Source organism: Lutra lutra, chromosome 11 (assembly GCF_902655055.1).
Source record: "Lutra lutra chromosome 11, mLutLut1.2, whole genome shotgun sequence".
NCBI lineage: Eukaryota > Metazoa > Chordata > Mammalia > Carnivora > Mustelidae > Lutra > Lutra lutra.
Genome location: NC_062288.1, coordinates 34,618,984 through 34,636,976, shown reverse-complemented (window position 1 = coordinate 34,636,976; position 17,993 = coordinate 34,618,984). Strand labels below are relative to the sequence as shown.

Here is a 17,993-nt window from a genome sequence, read left to right as displayed (position 1 = left end):
GGAGCTAGAGGGAGAAAAGGATAAACAGAAGTCCAGGGTCCCAAATTTTCTTATTTAAGTAATGGGAGAAGAATTGATTATATAGAGACAGAGCACTAAACCAATTACTCAAAGTAATCAAGTCAATCAAGTTGAACCAATAACCAATAGAAAAAATATTAAACATCTTAAGAGCTAAGAAAGAAAAACCATAGTTAAAATTCAAAAATAACAAGATGATAATACTCACTAAGAACAAAATAACAGAAGAATATGGATAGTGCAAGATATATTTTCAGCTTTCACGCTGGGGACTCAAGAAATAACATCTGAAGTTAATAAATCATGAGGAGTAGCCATAACCAGATTGCTCAAATATAGGAAGTAATCAAAAGAAGAACTACATTAATATCACATTAGAAGGATTGCTTCTAGGGAAGAGGTATCAGAGGTAGAGGGTGGGCAAGTTAAATTTCTTTTTCATTTTATAATCTTCTATTACCTTCTGAATGTTTCCCCCCCTATAATATAGATATGCAATTTTTATTACATAAAAAAGGTAAAATACTTCCTGATAATTAGCTTAACATTCTCTTCAGTGATATTATCCCCAAGTGCATTCTCACTAAGGAGAAAATGAACATACTGACAGATGCAGAAATACCAAACGAATGCTGTAATTAATATTATGATGAGTAGAATCATCAGGAATCCAAACATGTCAACTGAAATGCATGAAAAGACATATATTTTAAGTTAATAGAAGAGCAAAAATTTCTTATATTTTTATCTTTTCTAGTATCATGTAATTTGATTCTTCAATACAAATTAACAAATTATGGAAAATGGTATAACATACATCATTGTATATTCCAAGAAAACTACCACTAATACAATAATCACCAACATTAGAAAAGAATCTGAGCTGCTACAAGGAGGTAGCATTTAATGTCCTTCATCTCCAGATTGGTAAACTATTAGGCCACTGGCTTATTTTTTTTTTTCCTGTATTTCTCTCTAAACTCATTCCAGGCAGTATCTCAGCAGAAAAGAGCAGAATCCTCCGTCTGCCGTTTCTGAAAAGATGCAGGCAGATAGCTGGGAGGGGTTTGTTGTTTGAGTTCAGGAGCTCCTTATCAAAGAGACAACAAATGCATGCTGGGAGAGAGATTTCCAGCACTTGCAGATTCCATCGTCCCCACCTCCAATGTACATCCATCAAATGAAGCTACAAGGGCAGAACACGAAATGGAAACCGGGCTTCCCATTCATACTGAATATATGAACCGTTACTTGTTTATAAGCTCTTTGCTATAATCAGTTATGATTTAAATATACCTGATAGTACCTGAAAAAACAGGGAAATGAGGGCAAAATTCATGTGTGTGTGTGTGTGTGTGTTTTTCTTCCACTTCAATTAAGAAATAAACATAGATTCTAGACTGGGTTTTCTCATAGTTAGGGTTTACTAGGAAAGCTTTTCATTTCTCCTGTTCTGGAAACGCCTTATAAAGTTCTAGAGCATTTCCCTGCTTTGGTAAGTACCATATAACATACCCAAAACACATTACAGATATAAAGATGATTAACTTTTGTTCATTCCTAGGGAGTCACTGTTCTGAATGGCAATTGTCAGTATAGAATATATTAATTGAACAAATGTTAAGTTATTATAATGTTACTGGGCTCAATATGTCCTCACCCCAGGACTAGTGTATAAGAATCTCCTGGAGTTCCTAAAACAGCATAAAACACAAACCTCCCTTCACTAGGTGATGGTTCTCATACATTAGAGTACATTAGAGCTGAAATTTAAAGTATTCAACAACTGGTATGGTAAGCTACTCACTAATCAGAATGAATGTTAACCTAGCTTGAACCAACACTGACTGGAAACAACCAGTATCAGCCTGTATCCAGGGCAACACCAATGAACAGATCTGCTATATTTTTAATAAAGCAAATATAATAATTTACAATCCTCCAAATACAGTGAAATGCAGTATTTGCAAGTTAACTGGAAAAAAAAGTACATACAAATTCAAATAAGGACAACTCACCTCTACAGTTTGCCCAATATACAGAACTGAATTGACACCCGAAAGATGGAAAACACATTTTTTTGCAAGTGCTTTCTTCACTGCACCAAAAACACTATATTTGGAAAGAAAAAAAATAAAAGCAATCTCTTCATGACCTGAGCCGAAGGCAGACACTTAACCAACTGAGCCACCCAGGTGTCCCAAGACCATATATTTTTTTTTTTCCAAGACCATATTTTTTGACTCTTGTCCCTTTCTTGCCCTGAGTCCCTTATTCCATAAAATTTTGCTAAAGAGCAATCATTCAAGAAATCACATATACATGAATCCCTCTCGCATGCTCTATGTTTAGAGAACTAAACTGGAGACATTATTTTATAAAGTAGCAATAACAACTTCAGTAGATAGGGTTTTTCTCTGTATGTGTGTGTGTGTGTGTCTCTCTCTCTCCGCCCTCACCCCTATATTCATTCCCATTCCTCTTTTCTATAGCACTCACACCTTCCTCTGGAGATTCCTCCTCTGTTACATGTGGGCTTGATGGGGCTGTCAATCAGGCATGCCTCATGCCCTTCGCCCTTCTGCTCATTGGTGTTCAGATAATCATGTGGAAAACAGGAAAAGTGAATTCTAAGTCCCTTGTTGAAGTAAACAAAAGGAAGGTACAAAGGTGGAAACCATCACAGGAAATAAGACTAGAATCCAGAAGAGTAAAAATAATAATAATAAGGACAGAGTGGGAAAAACGTCACTTAGATAGGGCCTACCATGGGACAGGTACCATTCTTTTTTTTTTTTTTTTTAAGATTTTCTTTATTTATTTGACAGAAAGAGATCACAAGTAGGCAGAGAGGCAGGCAGAGAGAGAGGAGGAAGCAGACACCCCGCTGAGCAGAGAACCCTATGTGGGGCTAGATCCCAGGACCCTAGGATCATGACCTGAGCCGAAAGCAGAGGCCTTAACCCACTGAGCCACCCAGGTACCCCGGGACAGGTACCATTCTAAGCCCTTTTATGTATTTATCATATCCTTATGATAACCCTGTGAGTTAAGAAAACTTATGTCCACTTTATAGATGGGGCCAATAAGGCACAGAACAGTCAAATTACTTACATAAGGTCACAAACCTAGGGAACGGAGGAGCTTGGATTTTAACCTAATCAGTCTGGTTCTGTGCTGGTAACCAATCTTATAAAACTGATCCCAGACCCCTCCAAATCACTTCTTGCTGAACATCCCGAGACCAGCAGAGATAATGACTCATTCCAAGTAAAGAACCACCCCTTAGTCACTGCCTGAGAGCAAGAGGTATATCAAAGGCCAGCTTTTCTCTCACGTTAACCAAAACCGGAAGTCAAATGGAGTCACTTAGGTTGAACGGGTCCTGTACTCTTGGACTGTTGCTTAAAGACTAGAACTGCAAAGTCAAAGCCTAGATTCAGATTATAGCCCAGAGGCTTCTAACCTTGATTAAGAGTTCTCAAGAGTTTCTAGGAATCAAGTCCATGCTATCTAGCAGGTTTTCATGGGAGATGAATTGCCAGAAAAACCTGAACCTGTCAGAAAGGACCTTGTGGTTACTCAGTGCTAAGCTGATTCCCCAGTCCCCAGTAACCAAGTCCACATCAGCTGAGGTCCTAAAGCAGTGCAGTCCCCAAAAGGGAGATTCTCCCCTGTACCTCTCTCTGATAGAGGGTCTGAGGACAATGGAACCGGGAGTTCCTTCACAGGTTGAGCCTAAGGCAGCCAGATGGGTGACCAATACCTCACTGTTTGGCCAGGGAAATTCAACAGAACATCTGCACATCATGCACACCACTCTGAGATTCCAGATGGAGCTGGAGGGCCTAACAGTGACTTTGGGTAAGGACAATTTTAGTTGAGAGTTATTTGCATTATTTGCCTGGAGCATTTTTTAAAATGTAGAGATGGGGAAAATAGGACTTTCACATCCTGAAAAGTCAAAGGGTGAAATACTATCATAGTTTTTCTGTTTTTTGTTTTTCCTCTTTTGCTCAGCTTGTATCACCAGCCTTCTCCTTCTGGTAATTGCACCGTCTGTCGTTGGTGGCTCTTGTCCTTCAGTTCTATGTGGTTCTGCCACTGTTAATGAGCTTTGCTCCATCACTTCTTTCTTACTGGAATCATCCAATCCAGTCAGTGATACTCAAGGTAGCCCATCCCTCTGCCCCAGTAACTAGTGCTGGACTGGAGAGAAGACCCGAATAAAGCCAATTAGAATTTTTCTTTAAGTTGTATACACATTAGAAGATACCTGTGGGGAGCCAGGTTCTTTCGAGCTCTATGGAAAATGTCCACATTTGCCACAGAAGAAAAGGAGGTCACTACACAGAGGCAGGCAGAGCTGAGAGATGAAAAGAGAGGAAATGGGAAAAACATCCTTGGAGATTTAGCTGTGTATGATGCCAAGGCCACTCCTGGACCTCCTACTTATATGAGTCAATAAAAATCAGTTTGAGTTGGATTTCTGTTTATTAAATTAGTTGGAGTTGGGCTTCTATAACGTACTGCAAAAGGATTTGACTAACACCTTAACTAAGTCTAAGAAGTCTTCAAAGAGCAGAACTTCACATTATCCAGAGGAACAGCAAAATATAGTCAAATCCTTAAATTGGTAATGCACAATTTAAAACAAATTACATGGATTTTTTTTTCTTTGTAGCTAAGGAAAATGACCTACATAAATATGAAGCTATGCCAACCTGACTCTCCAGAGAGTGACAACCGAGAAGTCAGCTAAGAGACTTTAAAATGATGGTTAATATTGCCCCATGGGAAAGCTAGAGGATTCATTTTAGGGTAGAACTCTGTTCTAATAAGCACATATGGACATAAAAATTGACATTTTTATAAGCAAGTATCATTAAAATGAAAACATACGCAGGAAGGGGAAGATACATAATAATGTTAAGCAGTTTGTTAACATTTATGAACCAAACAATATTATACTTACCAAAAATATTAACTGTTATTGTGCAAAGGGAGATTTTAAAGTCATAGACATTGGGGAGATCAAAAGAGCATTTACTCATTATTTATGGGCAAATATCAAGCAAAGCAGAGGTTACACAGATATATAAAGCACTGTGCTTTTTAGAAAGTGACAATTTAATCAGCAGGTGCAATATGTACACTTTACAAAAAAACAAAATCTCTAAGTGAAAGAATATTATAGTTTCAAAAAGAGTGGAACAGATACAAAATGTAATAGGAGTTCAGAAGAGAAAGTATTCATGTGTAGTTTCAATGACTAGATGAGGTGTCTTCCAGGGAGGAAGCAGAACTTGGTCTGAGCCTTAAGGAGAAGGTAAAATCTGCACAGGAAGGAACAGAGTCTTAGGCACAGCAGCTATCACAGTGTGAATGAACAGGTGGCAGGAGGAACAATCTGTCATGGTGGAAGTTTGTGGAATTACTTGGAAAAGTAAACTTATCTCAGATTGTGATGGGATTTGAATGCCAGACTAAGGAGTTTGTGCTTTATCCTAACAGGGATTCAGTGGAATTATTATCTTTTTATTTTTAAAAAAGATTTTATTTATTTGACAGAGAGACAGAGATCGCAAGTAGGCAAAGAGGCAGGCAGAGAGAGAGGGGGGAAGCAGGCTCCCCGTCAAACAGAGAGCCTGATGCAGGGCTCGATCCCATGACCTGGGCGGAAGGCAGAGACTTAACCCACTGAGCCACCCAGGTGCCCCATCAGTGGAATTATTTTGAGCTAAAAGGTGATAGGATGAAAACAGTAATCAATGATCATGATTAAGGTATCAGGAGGGACTGTGGGGTAGGAAATGTAGGATTGTTCCAGTCGAAAGCAAAGAATGAGGACTGATAGGGCTTTATGAACTGTTCATAGAGAAAAAGTCAGAGAAAGGAGCCAAAGTCTTCTAAAATTATGGGTCTGGGACGCCTGGGGTGGCTCAGTTGGTTAAGCAGCTGCCTTTGGCTCAGGTCATGATCCCAGTGTCCTGGGATCGAGTCCCACATCGGGCTCCTAGCTTGGCGGGAAGCCTGCTTCTCCCTCTGCCTCTGCCTGCCGCTCTGTCTGCCTGTGCTCGCCCGTGCTGTCTGTCTGTCTCTCTCTCTCTCTCTGGCAAATAAATAAAGTCTTTAAAAAAAAAAAAAAAAGACTCTCTCTCCCTATCCCTCTGCCCCTCCCCCTCCCTCTCAAATAAATAAATAAATCTTAAAAAAAAAAAATAAATAAAAATAAAATTATGGGTCTGGGAGAATGTCACCAGTAATAAAGAAAGAAAGAAGTAAATAAAACAAAGTTCTTTGGGGAAGGTAAGTGATAAATTTAGTTATACGAAATTTGAGCTTGAGATGATGAAAAATTCCAGGAAAAAATGTCAGTCAAGTAATTTTGAATGTGACCCCAAGGCCTAGGGAGTCATTAGGTCTAAGGATATGAATTTGGGATTTATATGCAGCTACCAGCAGAGGCCATAAGACAGCACAAGGGTAAAAATACAGTATTTAAAAATGCATAGGGGTATGAGGACAGACCAGAAAGAGGAGCTGGTAAAAGAAATAGAGAGGTGAGAAAGAAACAAGAGAAGGTTTGCTTTTTCTTTATCCATTTTGTCTGAACTGAGAAAGGAAGAAACCAATGCAAAGTAATAGATGGAATTTGTCACAGAGGAAACACAGGAATGAGAAAGGTTCTGAGTTTGTGAATGTGCATGTTTCCAAGCCTAATGCATGAATGGACTTAAAGACCAAGAAGTTAGCCTTGGAACTGAGAACTGACTTCTTTATTTGACAGACAGAGATCACAAGTAGGCAGAGAGGCAGGCAGAGAGAGGAGGAAGCAGGCTCCCTGCTGAGTAGAGAGCTCAATGCAGGGCTGGATCCCAGGACCCTGAGATCATGACCCGAGCCAAAGGCAGAGGTTTAACCCACTGAGCTGCCCAGGTGCCCCGAGAACTGACTTCTTAATGGAAAAGAGCTTAACAGAAAAGACACTGAATTAGTTCAGAAAATGAGAGAACTTAAGCCTGACAGAGAGCCTTAAACTTCTCAAGAAAAAAAAAATCATCTACCTCTAGATAGATGGTCATGCTAAGTCCAGGTAAGAGGAATAGTTGCCTTGGAGAATAATCCATGAAACCAGTTCTCTATATTTTGTTTTTCAGCTGAGAAACTCACAGGTGATATCCACGTGTTCATTGGCATATCCAGATTTGGATGCATGACCCTATCTATCTCTCCTACTCCAGGCCTGAATACATACACACACACACCACTCACCACACACAATTTTTCAGAAAAAATAATATCAAGGTGGGCATCTTTGTAGGATGTAAGGAATGGAATTTATAAGTACATATTACAAGCATATTAGTAATGATCATTTCTTATGAATAGAGTAGTAAATAAGGTAGTCTGTGGAAGATTCCAAAAAACCCATTGGGTTTGCCATTACTTTGTTCCTTTCTATTCCTAGCGATAATCCATATCAAGATGCAATAAATGAGAAAGATGTGATTATGGGGAAAACCTAGAATCTACTCAATTGCAAAACTCAGTCTTCTAATTAGCATTAGCAAAAAAAAAATTACTTATGACATGGTTTGACATTGTGACACCATGATTGAAAACTATCACTTCAAAGAGTTAACAGTGATTCATAATGATTCTCAATAGCCATGAAGGCCCAGGTGAGAGTTAGCACTGTTTCTTAGCACGGTTTTTGAAATTTTATTTCTTATGAAGAGAAGATAGCAATAAAGAAATAATGTTTTTCCTATGCTGTGTTTATGAGCTATGTATTGGGTGGTAGTACTGTAATGAGTTTCTTTTTATGGACTTGTTTTTGGTAAGAATGTTTTTTAACTCTTAAAAAGGTGAGTCATATACTATTAAATCACAAGGAAATGTTCCCAATAGAATCTGAGGAAGATTCCCTTATAGTTAAGAAAAATAAGCATATACTATATAATTCAAACTGGAATATTTGGGGGATGAAAAGGAGTCAGTATAATAATCTCACCAAGTCAATGGTGGTGAATACCATCATAAAATAGGACAGTCCTAGGCATACCAGGCCATCTGTTCCAGTCCTTAATAGTGTAAGAAGAGCTCAAATGTTCTTGGTTGCTTCATGAATTGACACTTATAAATTCTGGCATTCCCTCTGGGAGGTGGCAGACACTGTAACTGAAAGTCTGGGAGGAGAGAGGATCTTTTTCCAAAAGATGACACCCTAATTCTGTGATAGCCATGTGGAATTATCCCTTAGTTCTCTTCTATGAGATACTGGGAATATATTAAAAATGACACTCAAATAGTCATAAGCCCAGAATTGTCATAATGGCTATGTCTGTAAATATTTTAAGATAAAATTCTCTATTTCTTATATTAGAGAGTATATTAAATGTAATTTAATGACTTCTAATGCCTTCTAATGGCTCAAGTGTTAATTCAAATCAATAGTTATCAAAAACTGTCATGTGCTGGGAAATGTGTGAGGCTGTTAGAGATGCAAAGATGAATAAAACATACACTCTGTCCTCAGGGAACTGAAAACGGAAGGAAGGTAAATAAGCAAACAATCTGTATGATATGAGTTACAGTCCAAAATGTACATGTTCAAGATCTGAAACAGAAATAGAAGGGAATTGAAGGCAGTATTCTTCTTCCTTTAAAAGGAAGGGAAGAATGCATAACGATGAGGAAGAATGACAGAAATTTTATCAGCATGGGGAGTAAAGTTTGCCCTGGGAGCCTCTATTTTTGTCTATAAAATTAGACAAGAACCCATAGTTGAGAATGAGTGAATGTGAGATAACATTGGGACATTAAGGACGGCAACAAAGTTTGGAATTGCTGCTGTGGGAAATTTGACGGAATATTGCTAACCAAAGGAAAGAAATGGGTAGTCTTGGGGCTTAGGTGAGAAGAGAAACTATGAATTTGTAGTTGCACTAAAGTAGATTTTGATGCAATATGCTCCAGAAAAAACGGGCTAATAATGTGTTGCAAATCAGAGGACAGATCAAAGGACCAATGAGGCCCAGGGAATGTAGATCCAACATAGCTAAAGATGAGAAGGCAAGGACATTAAAGTAGTGGTGATTTTTGCAACCTCTAGTGAAATACAAAACTGTGTATAGGCAAGGATCACCAAGGGCTGCTGACAACACAAAATGTTCAACAAACTTACTTGCTTACTAATGAAAGTCCTCAGCATGAGATATTCCTGCCAAAAAATTAAACTGAAGCTGATCAAGCCTCCATATCTAATTACCAGTTTACAAGAACAAAAAACAAGGGAAAGAGGAACATGACAGAGCACATTATGGAGCATGGGGTAGAGCAAAATCCAGACTGTGGGAAAAGCAATAGAACACATAGTTCAGTTTCTATAACAAGTAAGTTACAGTAAAGAAAAAAAGAGGGAGAAGGGAGCATATAGATAAAAAGAGATTTTTTTTTTAAAGATTTGATTTATTTATTTGACGAAGAGAGATCACAAGTAGGCAGAGTGAGAGGAGGAGGCAGGCTCCCTGCTGAGCAGGGAGCCCGATGTGGGGCTTGATCCCAGGACCCTGGGATCATAACCTGAGCTGAAGGCAGAGGCTTAACCCACTGAGCCACTGAGCCACCCAGGCACCCCAGATAAAAAGAGATTTAAAGGGCATATTAGTCAATTGCAGTGTATGGACTTTGTTCAAATGAACTTTAAAACATTATGAAACAAGAGAAATGTGATTATTTCCTGGATGCTTGATGATATTAAGAAGTTAATTTTTAGGTGCAATGATGGACTTCTAATATTTTAAAGCAGAGTATCTATTATATATATACATATACAACTGGAATGAGAGGGAGAAGGAGAGAGATAGAGAGAGGGAGAGATTGGTAAATATTTACAAGTAAAATGATACAGTATCAAAACCCTTATTTGTTTCAAAACAATCCATTTTGGCAGACAGAGGGCATATATGAAATAAGATCGGCCAAGATGAATCTTGCAGGCATATAATTCTATCATTTTCTCTGCTTTCATGTTTGAAAATTTCCATTGCAACACAAAGAAAAGTGGAAGAATATTTCATTCAAGTGAACAGCCGTGAGAATTCACAGGAAGGATGCTTGAAGGAGTCCATAGGAGAGGGCCAATATGCTGAAGGAAAACTGAGAGATTAAAGGACTAGAGGACAGTCTTACTGATGCCAAAAAGTACGTGTAAGGGGAATGAGAATTTAGGAGCCGCTGTAAATTGTGCAGGGTTCAGGGTGTGGCCACAGAAGTGACTTCTTAATGCGGAGCTGAGGAAGTCAGGAGCCTGAGGGACCAAGTGTGTCCGGGCCTTCGCCGAGTTTGAAAAGCATGTAGGTAATAGCATGAATTGGGTGGAGATGTCCATGAGCCAGGAAGCCAGGTGCCCATCACATGAAGGAGTGGCCTTGATGAAGATAAGAAGGTGCACAGAATTGTGTGTCCACATCACTATGACAGATACCAGTTGCTAGAGTATGCTCTTTTCTAATTTGTGATTCCATGTCTCCTTGTCTTCGGTGTTAATTTTCAGCTCTCCAATACCAGTTATGGTTGAATGGTTTGGTTTTTTTTTTTTATATTTTATTTATTTATTTGACAGAGAGAGAGAGATTACAAGTAGGCAGAGAGGCAGGCAGAGAGAGAGAGGGAGAAGCAGGCTCTCTGCTGAGCTGAGAGCCCGATGTGGGGCTCCATCCCAGGACCCTGAGATCATGACCTGAGCTGAAGGCAGAGGCTTAACCCACTGACCCACCCAGGTTCCCCAGTTGAATGGTTTTTTGTAAGGGTTGCTGCAAAGCTCTCTGTAACATCATTTCCCTCATTTCTTATGGCATTTCTGCCTCCTTCCAAATCTGAAGTGAACAATGTTGTCAGCTACCTAATCATCAGAGTAGGGAACCTAGCTACATTGCAGTTAAGGAAAAAGGGGTCATCCTTTCTAGTGTTGGGGTAACAGAATAGTAAGGAAATTTTCACTGCATCTCAAAGGGATTGACTTTCCTTGACTTACAAAAAAATTCTTCCCAAAGTATAATTCTTTTCAAGCAAAATTTTTTTTTGAGGCATAATTTTCTAGAAGTACATTTACAAATGTAAAATTATGTGACTTTATAACATCCCCAAGACAATTTTCTCATATAAAAGTTAACTTACTTTCTTATCTTCTGTGCATAATTGACAATTTTTCTTTATAGTACATGCTATAAAAAAAGTGCAAAAATGTAAATGCAAAGACCATTTACTGCTTAATTTTATATAAAAGTACATTTCATTTAGTCATTTCTGTTTAATGGCACACACATCCATACCCCAGTGTTTTATTTCATTATTTTTATATATCTAGACACTTTCCCCTTTGGTACTATTTAAATCCTAACTCTCTTATTTTCTACTATTGCTTGGAAAAATATGAAATGGCATTATCCAACTTTGATTAGCCAAGTACGTTCTTTTTTTTTTTTTAAGATTTTATTTATTTATTTGACAGAGAGAAATCACAAGTAGGCAGAGAGGCAGGCAGAGAGAGAGGAGGAAGCAGGCTCCCTGCTGAGCAGAAAGCCCGATGTGGGGCTTGAACCCAGGACCTGGGATCATGACCTGAGCCGAAGGCAGCAGCTTAACCCACTGAGCCACCCAGGTGCCCCAGCCAAGTACGTTCTTAAAAATAACTTCCAGGGGTGCCTGGGTGGCTCAGTTGTTAAGCGTCTGCCTTCTGCTTAGGTCATGATCCCAGGGTCCTGGGATTGAGCCCATCGGGCTCCCCGCTCCCTCTCCCACTCCCCCTGCTTGTGTTCCTTCCCCATCAAATAAAAAACAAAACAAAACAAAACAAAACAGAAACTTCCAAAAAAAAACATTAAGGAAAAACAAATCAGCAATATCACTGTATATTTACAATATTATACTTTAAAAACCTTTTTTAGTAATTCCTTTGTTATTCAAGATGGTTTTGTCAAGATATTCTTGGCTAATTAGTCCTTAGAGGCAGAGGGAGAGGGACAAGCAGGTTCCCCACTGAGTAGGGGAGCTCGATCCTGGGACACTGGGATCACCTGAGCCAAAGGCAGATGCTTAACAGACTGAACCACCCAGGTGCCCCAGTCCTTTAAATATTAAAAAAATTAATTCTCTATCTTGTGCCACAAGCTTTAAAAACTTCTCCCAGGTGAGGATTTTCATTCTTCCTATTTCATAAAAAAATAAAAAAATAACATTCAAAAATTCTAGAATAAAAACTTTAAGTCTGGAAAAAAGGATTTTGATGGCTCTTTTTCTTACTCTAACATCTCTGTAAAGTAAGTAGGGTCTGACATTAATACCCTAGCTTTCATGTGATGCAATAACAATAAAGACACTCTATTATTTGGGGGGCCAGAGTTCATAAGCTGTGTGGGAAAGGTCAGACCCTTCTATTTAATTTCAAATTGTTTGATTGGATACAGATCTGATTTGGATGGGAGAAGACTTTGAGGAGTTTTTCAAATTAAGCCCTATTGAATATTACTTCTCCCTACCCAAAAGTATCATATTGGAACCTCCAAAGGGAAGTTGAGTAGAACACAAGGTAAATGGGAAAGATGCTACTGCTCAGCTATGTTGGGGACAGTGGCTTTAGGCTTACTTCAGGAGACAGGAGCAGGAGAAAAAAAGGCATGTGACTTAGCCACCATTCTCCAAATTCTACTTGTTTCCCACAGCTTTTTTTTTTGCATAGCTAAAATTTTACATTGGAATAATGTTAGATTTACAGAAAAATTTCATAGCTTATACAGAAAGTTCTTATATACCTCTTGCCTGTTTTTCCCATGGCTAACATCTTACATTATCATGGTACATTTATCAAAACTAAGGAACCAACACCAATATACTGCTTTTAACTAAACTCCAGATTTTACTAGGATTTCATTGGTTTTTATACTAATGTACTTTTTCTGTTCCAAGATCCAGGATCCCACATTGCATCTGGTCACCATGTCTCCTTTAGTCTGTGACAGCATCTCAGTCTTTCCTTGTTTTTCATGACCTTGATGGTTTTAAAGAGTATTGGCCAAATACTTTGTAGGATATCCTTCAATTTGGATTTGTCTGTTTCTCTCATGATTAGACTGAAGATATGAGTTTGGGGGAAGAATACTGCAGAGGTGAAGTTGCTACATCATACCAGCAAGTACATGGTATCAACATGGTTTTCATATACCTTTTTTTATATTATATACATTAGAGAAAGTTGAAGACATAGGGCTGCTGCTAAATAGGGCATTTTTGTGTAAACTAGGAAAAGGCGAATCTCTGAAAGAACCAACTAGAAAAGTGCAAATCCTTTCTGAGCAGCAACAGCCAGGAATCAATCCACCTTCATGGGAAATATAAACCGGCCTTCACTCTCAGATTATGTGGAATCCTTACTCAGCAATTTCTAAACATGTGCTTATTGAAAACAATTAGACCCAATCTTCACAATCCTTTACTGATGAAGAAACTGACCTCAGAAAAGTCAATAACACACTGAAGTTCACTTGCCAGTAACAAGAGTGTGGATTTGAGCTGTTTTGACCACCAGCACCTCTCCCTTCTCCTGGGAAATATAACCCATCCTTCCTTGGCAGGATGCTCCTTCCCCAGCATTAGACACACAGTACAATTGGTAACCGCCCTCTCCTACAACAAACTCCCTGGTCCCAGGCAGGCATGTAACACTACACACTTGAACCAAATGGGGCTAATCCTGGACCACACTCACTGGTCTAGGGAGGGGAATATGAGCAAGTCAGGCAAATGAAAGTCTTCCTCTGACAATTTACAAATAAAAAAGTGAGGGTTAAGAGGTGGCAGGGAGTCACTTTCTCTTTGGAAAATTGAGAAGATGGAGCTGCCAATGACTATAGAAGAAGTCCTGAGGAGGAAGCTAATAGGAGTGAATGAAGTTGATCAGCAGAGAAAAGGAGAGAAAATGAAGGAGAACTATAGAGATGATGGTGATTCACTCATTTCTGAGGTCCCATGCATTTTTTCTGCTTCATTTAAGTGAGACAAATATTTTTCTTATATATAAAACCTTGGTTTCTCACACTGCATCTAAAAACATTCCAGTTAGTATAAAGTCCATAGCTTTGTTTCTTTTCACTAAGTCCTGACAAATTTTCTTGGTGTGTTCAAATTTAGCAGAAATAAATGGGTACTTAAAGAAATAAGGAGAAAACCTGGAAGCCTTGCCTCATATTCAAATTATTTAGCCTTTAATGAATTTCCTTAGAGAAATCTGCCTTTTTATCTCATTCTGTTATCTTTACTTTGAGACTAGTTTCATTCATTCTATTTTTTTTTAAGATTTTATTTATTTGAGAGTAAGAAAGGCAATACAAGAGCACAAGAGCAAGAGCGTAAGAGCAGGGAGAAGCTGACTTCCCACTGAACAGGGAGGCCAGATGTGGAGGCTCCATCCCAGGATGCTAGGATCATGACCTGAGCTGAAGGCAGATACTTAACTGACTGAGCCACACAGGGTGCCCCTCAGTGAATCTATTTCTTATTTGGTGGTTCTCTAGCTCAGAGCACTTATGGGGAAATTTGCATTTGTTTCTTGAGTTATGTTTTATTCTAGGATACATTATTTCTTTTCTGCATGCTATCAAACTCCTTAATTTCATTATTTAGTTAGCTATGCAGTGTTTGCATAGTTGTTCTGTTGTCTATTCTCATCTTACTCATGTTTGGATTGCTGGGTTCAGAACTTCCATTGGTGCTGACAGGATGAAGGTGACACCTTGACCACCTTACAACCATCCCTGATATGTTTTTCTGAGAACCTACAGTTTTATGGTATTTTATGTTCTATTCACTCAGTTGTTCTCAGCAAGAACAACTTGGGAAGAACTCAAGTGAGTCTATAACAGACTTGATTAGAATATCTGGGCTCGGGGCCCCTGGGTGGCTCAGAGGGTTAAAGCCTCTGCCTTTGGCTTAGGTCATGATCCCGGGGTCCTGGGATCGAGCCTCACATCAGGCTCTCTCCTTGGCGGGGAGCCTGCTTCTTCCTCTCTCTCTCTGCCTGCCTCTCTGCCTACTTGTGATCTCTCTCTGTCGAAAAAATAAATAAAATATTTTTAAAAAAAGAAGAATATCTGGGCTTTACACTCTCTTCTGAGATTTTTGTCATTTTCCTCTTCCAGGATTCTAGCTAATTGGAGGCATTACCCATGTCCATAAAATGAACTATAGATCTGCCCCTAAATGGAGTTTGCAGCCCAGGAACCAACCTTTCCATCAGAGACAGATCCATTGTTCAGTTTTTCTTTTTCTCTTATTTCTCCTCTGTAACCATTTCCTCTGTTATTCTTCAGAATGGTAAAGAATAGGATACCCACTCAATGTGCATCTCTCTAGTTCCAGGAGAACTAATGAAAATTCTTGGAATTTAGTCATTCACCAGTTACTTCTAAAGGATGATGGTGGTATTTGGAGCATTGTCATGTTATAGTATTCTTTTCTGATGCAGAATCTTTCCTTTATTTTTTCCCTTGGCTGTCACTTGCTTTTTTTTTTTTTTGACCTTCTGTTGTTTGGTTGCTCCTGGTGAAAGAACATCTCTACATGTGAATATATATATATTATATATTATATATATTATATATATATGTGAATATATAATATATATATGTATATATATTAGATATTGGGGGGAAGATTCCTAACCCAAAGTTCCAAGTGCAACTGTAACTTCATAGAAAATTTCTTACTGAGCTCTCATATGTAAGTGAATATCAGGGTTAAAAACTCTGGGGATCAAAGCAACCCCCTTTGTGGTAGGTCTCACTTATTGTGGGATCATTCAGAAAGTCCTGTGGCAAAGGTCTATCAATCTGAGTGCTAGGAAGGATGGAGGTGGGGATCATAGTAGGGATTGGAATCATTTTCTCAGATTTGGAGCTGAAGGAATGATGTCTAAGAAACCATGTTCCTGTTAGATGGGAAGGTTGAATGCAAGCACAAAGGGGAAATGCCTTGGCTAGGAAGCAAACATTGGAGAGTGGGGGGAGATCCAGGACTGACTGAACCAGGCTTTCCTTCACAAAGGGACACTGTTTCCACAGAAACATTGAACAGGGTTGAGCTAACTATAACAGAACTAACTATAATCAGAACCTTCAGTCTTTGGAGACCAGACTATGTTACCTATAATTCTTGATTTGTTTTTGTCTTTGTTAACTCCTTTCTACATCTTCATCAGCATTTTAATAAAGTCTTTAGAAAAATCCCAATATGACTCCAATTTGCTAAGGAACAAAAGGAAGCATTTGTTTCTATGCTTGGCCTATGGTGTTAGGCACTGTTTGTGTGGAGAACATGGTGGAGATGGCACTAGAACACTGTTCCTCTTGGAGTATGTATGGGGATGACCAAGGGGTCAAAAGAGAGTAATCTATGGGAAAGATGAAACCAAAGGAAACAAGCTAGGCCTTTGATTCAACCTCTCCCTACTCCTCATCCTCTCAAAGGGGAATCTTATTTCAGGACAAAGTGGAAAACTTTGGGTTTGATTTTAGCAAGGAAGACCAATTTCCTTACAGATATTAACATTCTTTCAGACTCTAGAAACCAGACAGCCCTAATTCTTACAGTCTTCATACAAATAGCAATCTTGCCTTTACAGGGCATTTTCCCAGTAATTCAAATCCTGTCCTAATTCTATCCATACAATTTCAATCTAGGATACTATAAAGCTTATTTCCAGGTTCAAGAATTGAACTCAGCATGAATTTTAACTTTCTAAAATTTCTTCAGTTGGGGAGGAAAGCTAAGGGAAGTCTCCAGATCAAACCAATTCTTCCTTAAGACACAAATCAAGCAATTTATTAATTAAAACCTTAAAACACTAAGACTAGATATGATTATTGGGCAGAATCTGATTAGCTGATTTACAGCTTATTCAGAGCACAAATGCACTATATAAGTCATGCAAAAAGTGAGGGGGGAGAGAGGCACATGCTTTTCCAAATTTTTAAACTGTTTTAACTCACTCTTCACATTTCTGACAAATTAATTCAAGTCCAATTAAACTAGATTTCACCAAACACATCAAGAGCCCTTAAAAATATCTTCCCACTGATGCTAAACAGCAACTTTAGAGATGAAAATTTCAGCTTGCCAGAGTGGCACAGCCAAAAGGAAATATGGTGGCAGTGGTGTGTGTAGGGCATCAGCCTCTGGGCTTGGAATGACTCACCATCATCCAAAGACTTTGATCTCTGTTTTCCCCTCTGTCTGGAGACGTGGGAAAAATGATCCTCAGAGAAGCTGATAAGCAGTTGAATGAAAAAGAGGGAGAGGAAAACTGGCAAAAAGATTTGGCCCCATGCCCGCAGCCAGCACATCGTTCCTCCAGCCTGGGTTTTGCCAGTTCTAGGCCAGTTGGACGGCAGTGGGCAGCGGGTACCAGGTTGGACAGACAGACCCCGACAGGACTTTGACCGGGCCAAATCACAGCACCTTCTGAGGCAGCCCCTTCTGAGCCCTGGAACCTAGCATAATTCACAGAACCTTAAAACTTACAGTGTTCCAGCCAGAACACGGAATGTTGGTAATGCAATCCCGGCCTGCCCCAGGCTCAGGCTTTCTAGAGCCCTGACCACTAGGTAAAGTTCGCCCACTGGACTTAATAGATCCCTGCTACAGAATTGTTTTTGGAGCAAGGTCTGCTTTCTAATGTTCACCGTTCAATAGTATGGAAAGCAATTGTACCTTTCTGTGCTGTTTTCCTCAGATATAAATGAAGCTATTACCACCCACCCCATCCCAGGGGGGTTGCTGTGCTATAGTCAGTGAAACTGACAGCTCTGTAAATCCTTGATCTTCTCCTTGACTGGTTCATGGGCCTGTGGCAAGCTTTGATGTAGTTTCCCAAAGTATGGTGCATTTTAAGTGGTATGCAGATGGATATCTTT

General features: G+C 39.1%; 1 protein-coding gene across 1 annotated transcript in view; it reads right to left on the bottom strand.

The window, feature by feature from the left end:
• The window catches only part of PTTG1IP2 (PTTG1IP family member 2), a 33,248-nt gene extending 15,680 nt beyond the window's left edge, over window positions 1–17,568 (bottom strand). Inside the window, exons 1-4 of the mRNA XM_047695430.1 lie at window positions 17,276–17,568; window positions 11,206–11,252; window positions 2,040–2,133; window positions 626–704 (exon numbers count right to left, since the gene is read on the bottom strand). Coding sequence (XP_047551386.1) covers window positions 626–704; window positions 2,040–2,133; window positions 11,206–11,252; window positions 17,276–17,423 — 368 coding nt within the window. The 5' untranslated portion in view covers window positions 17,424–17,568. The remainder of the gene's footprint in view (window positions 1–625; window positions 705–2,039; window positions 2,134–11,205; window positions 11,253–17,275) is intronic.
• Window positions 17,569–17,993: the final 425 nt, after the last annotated feature.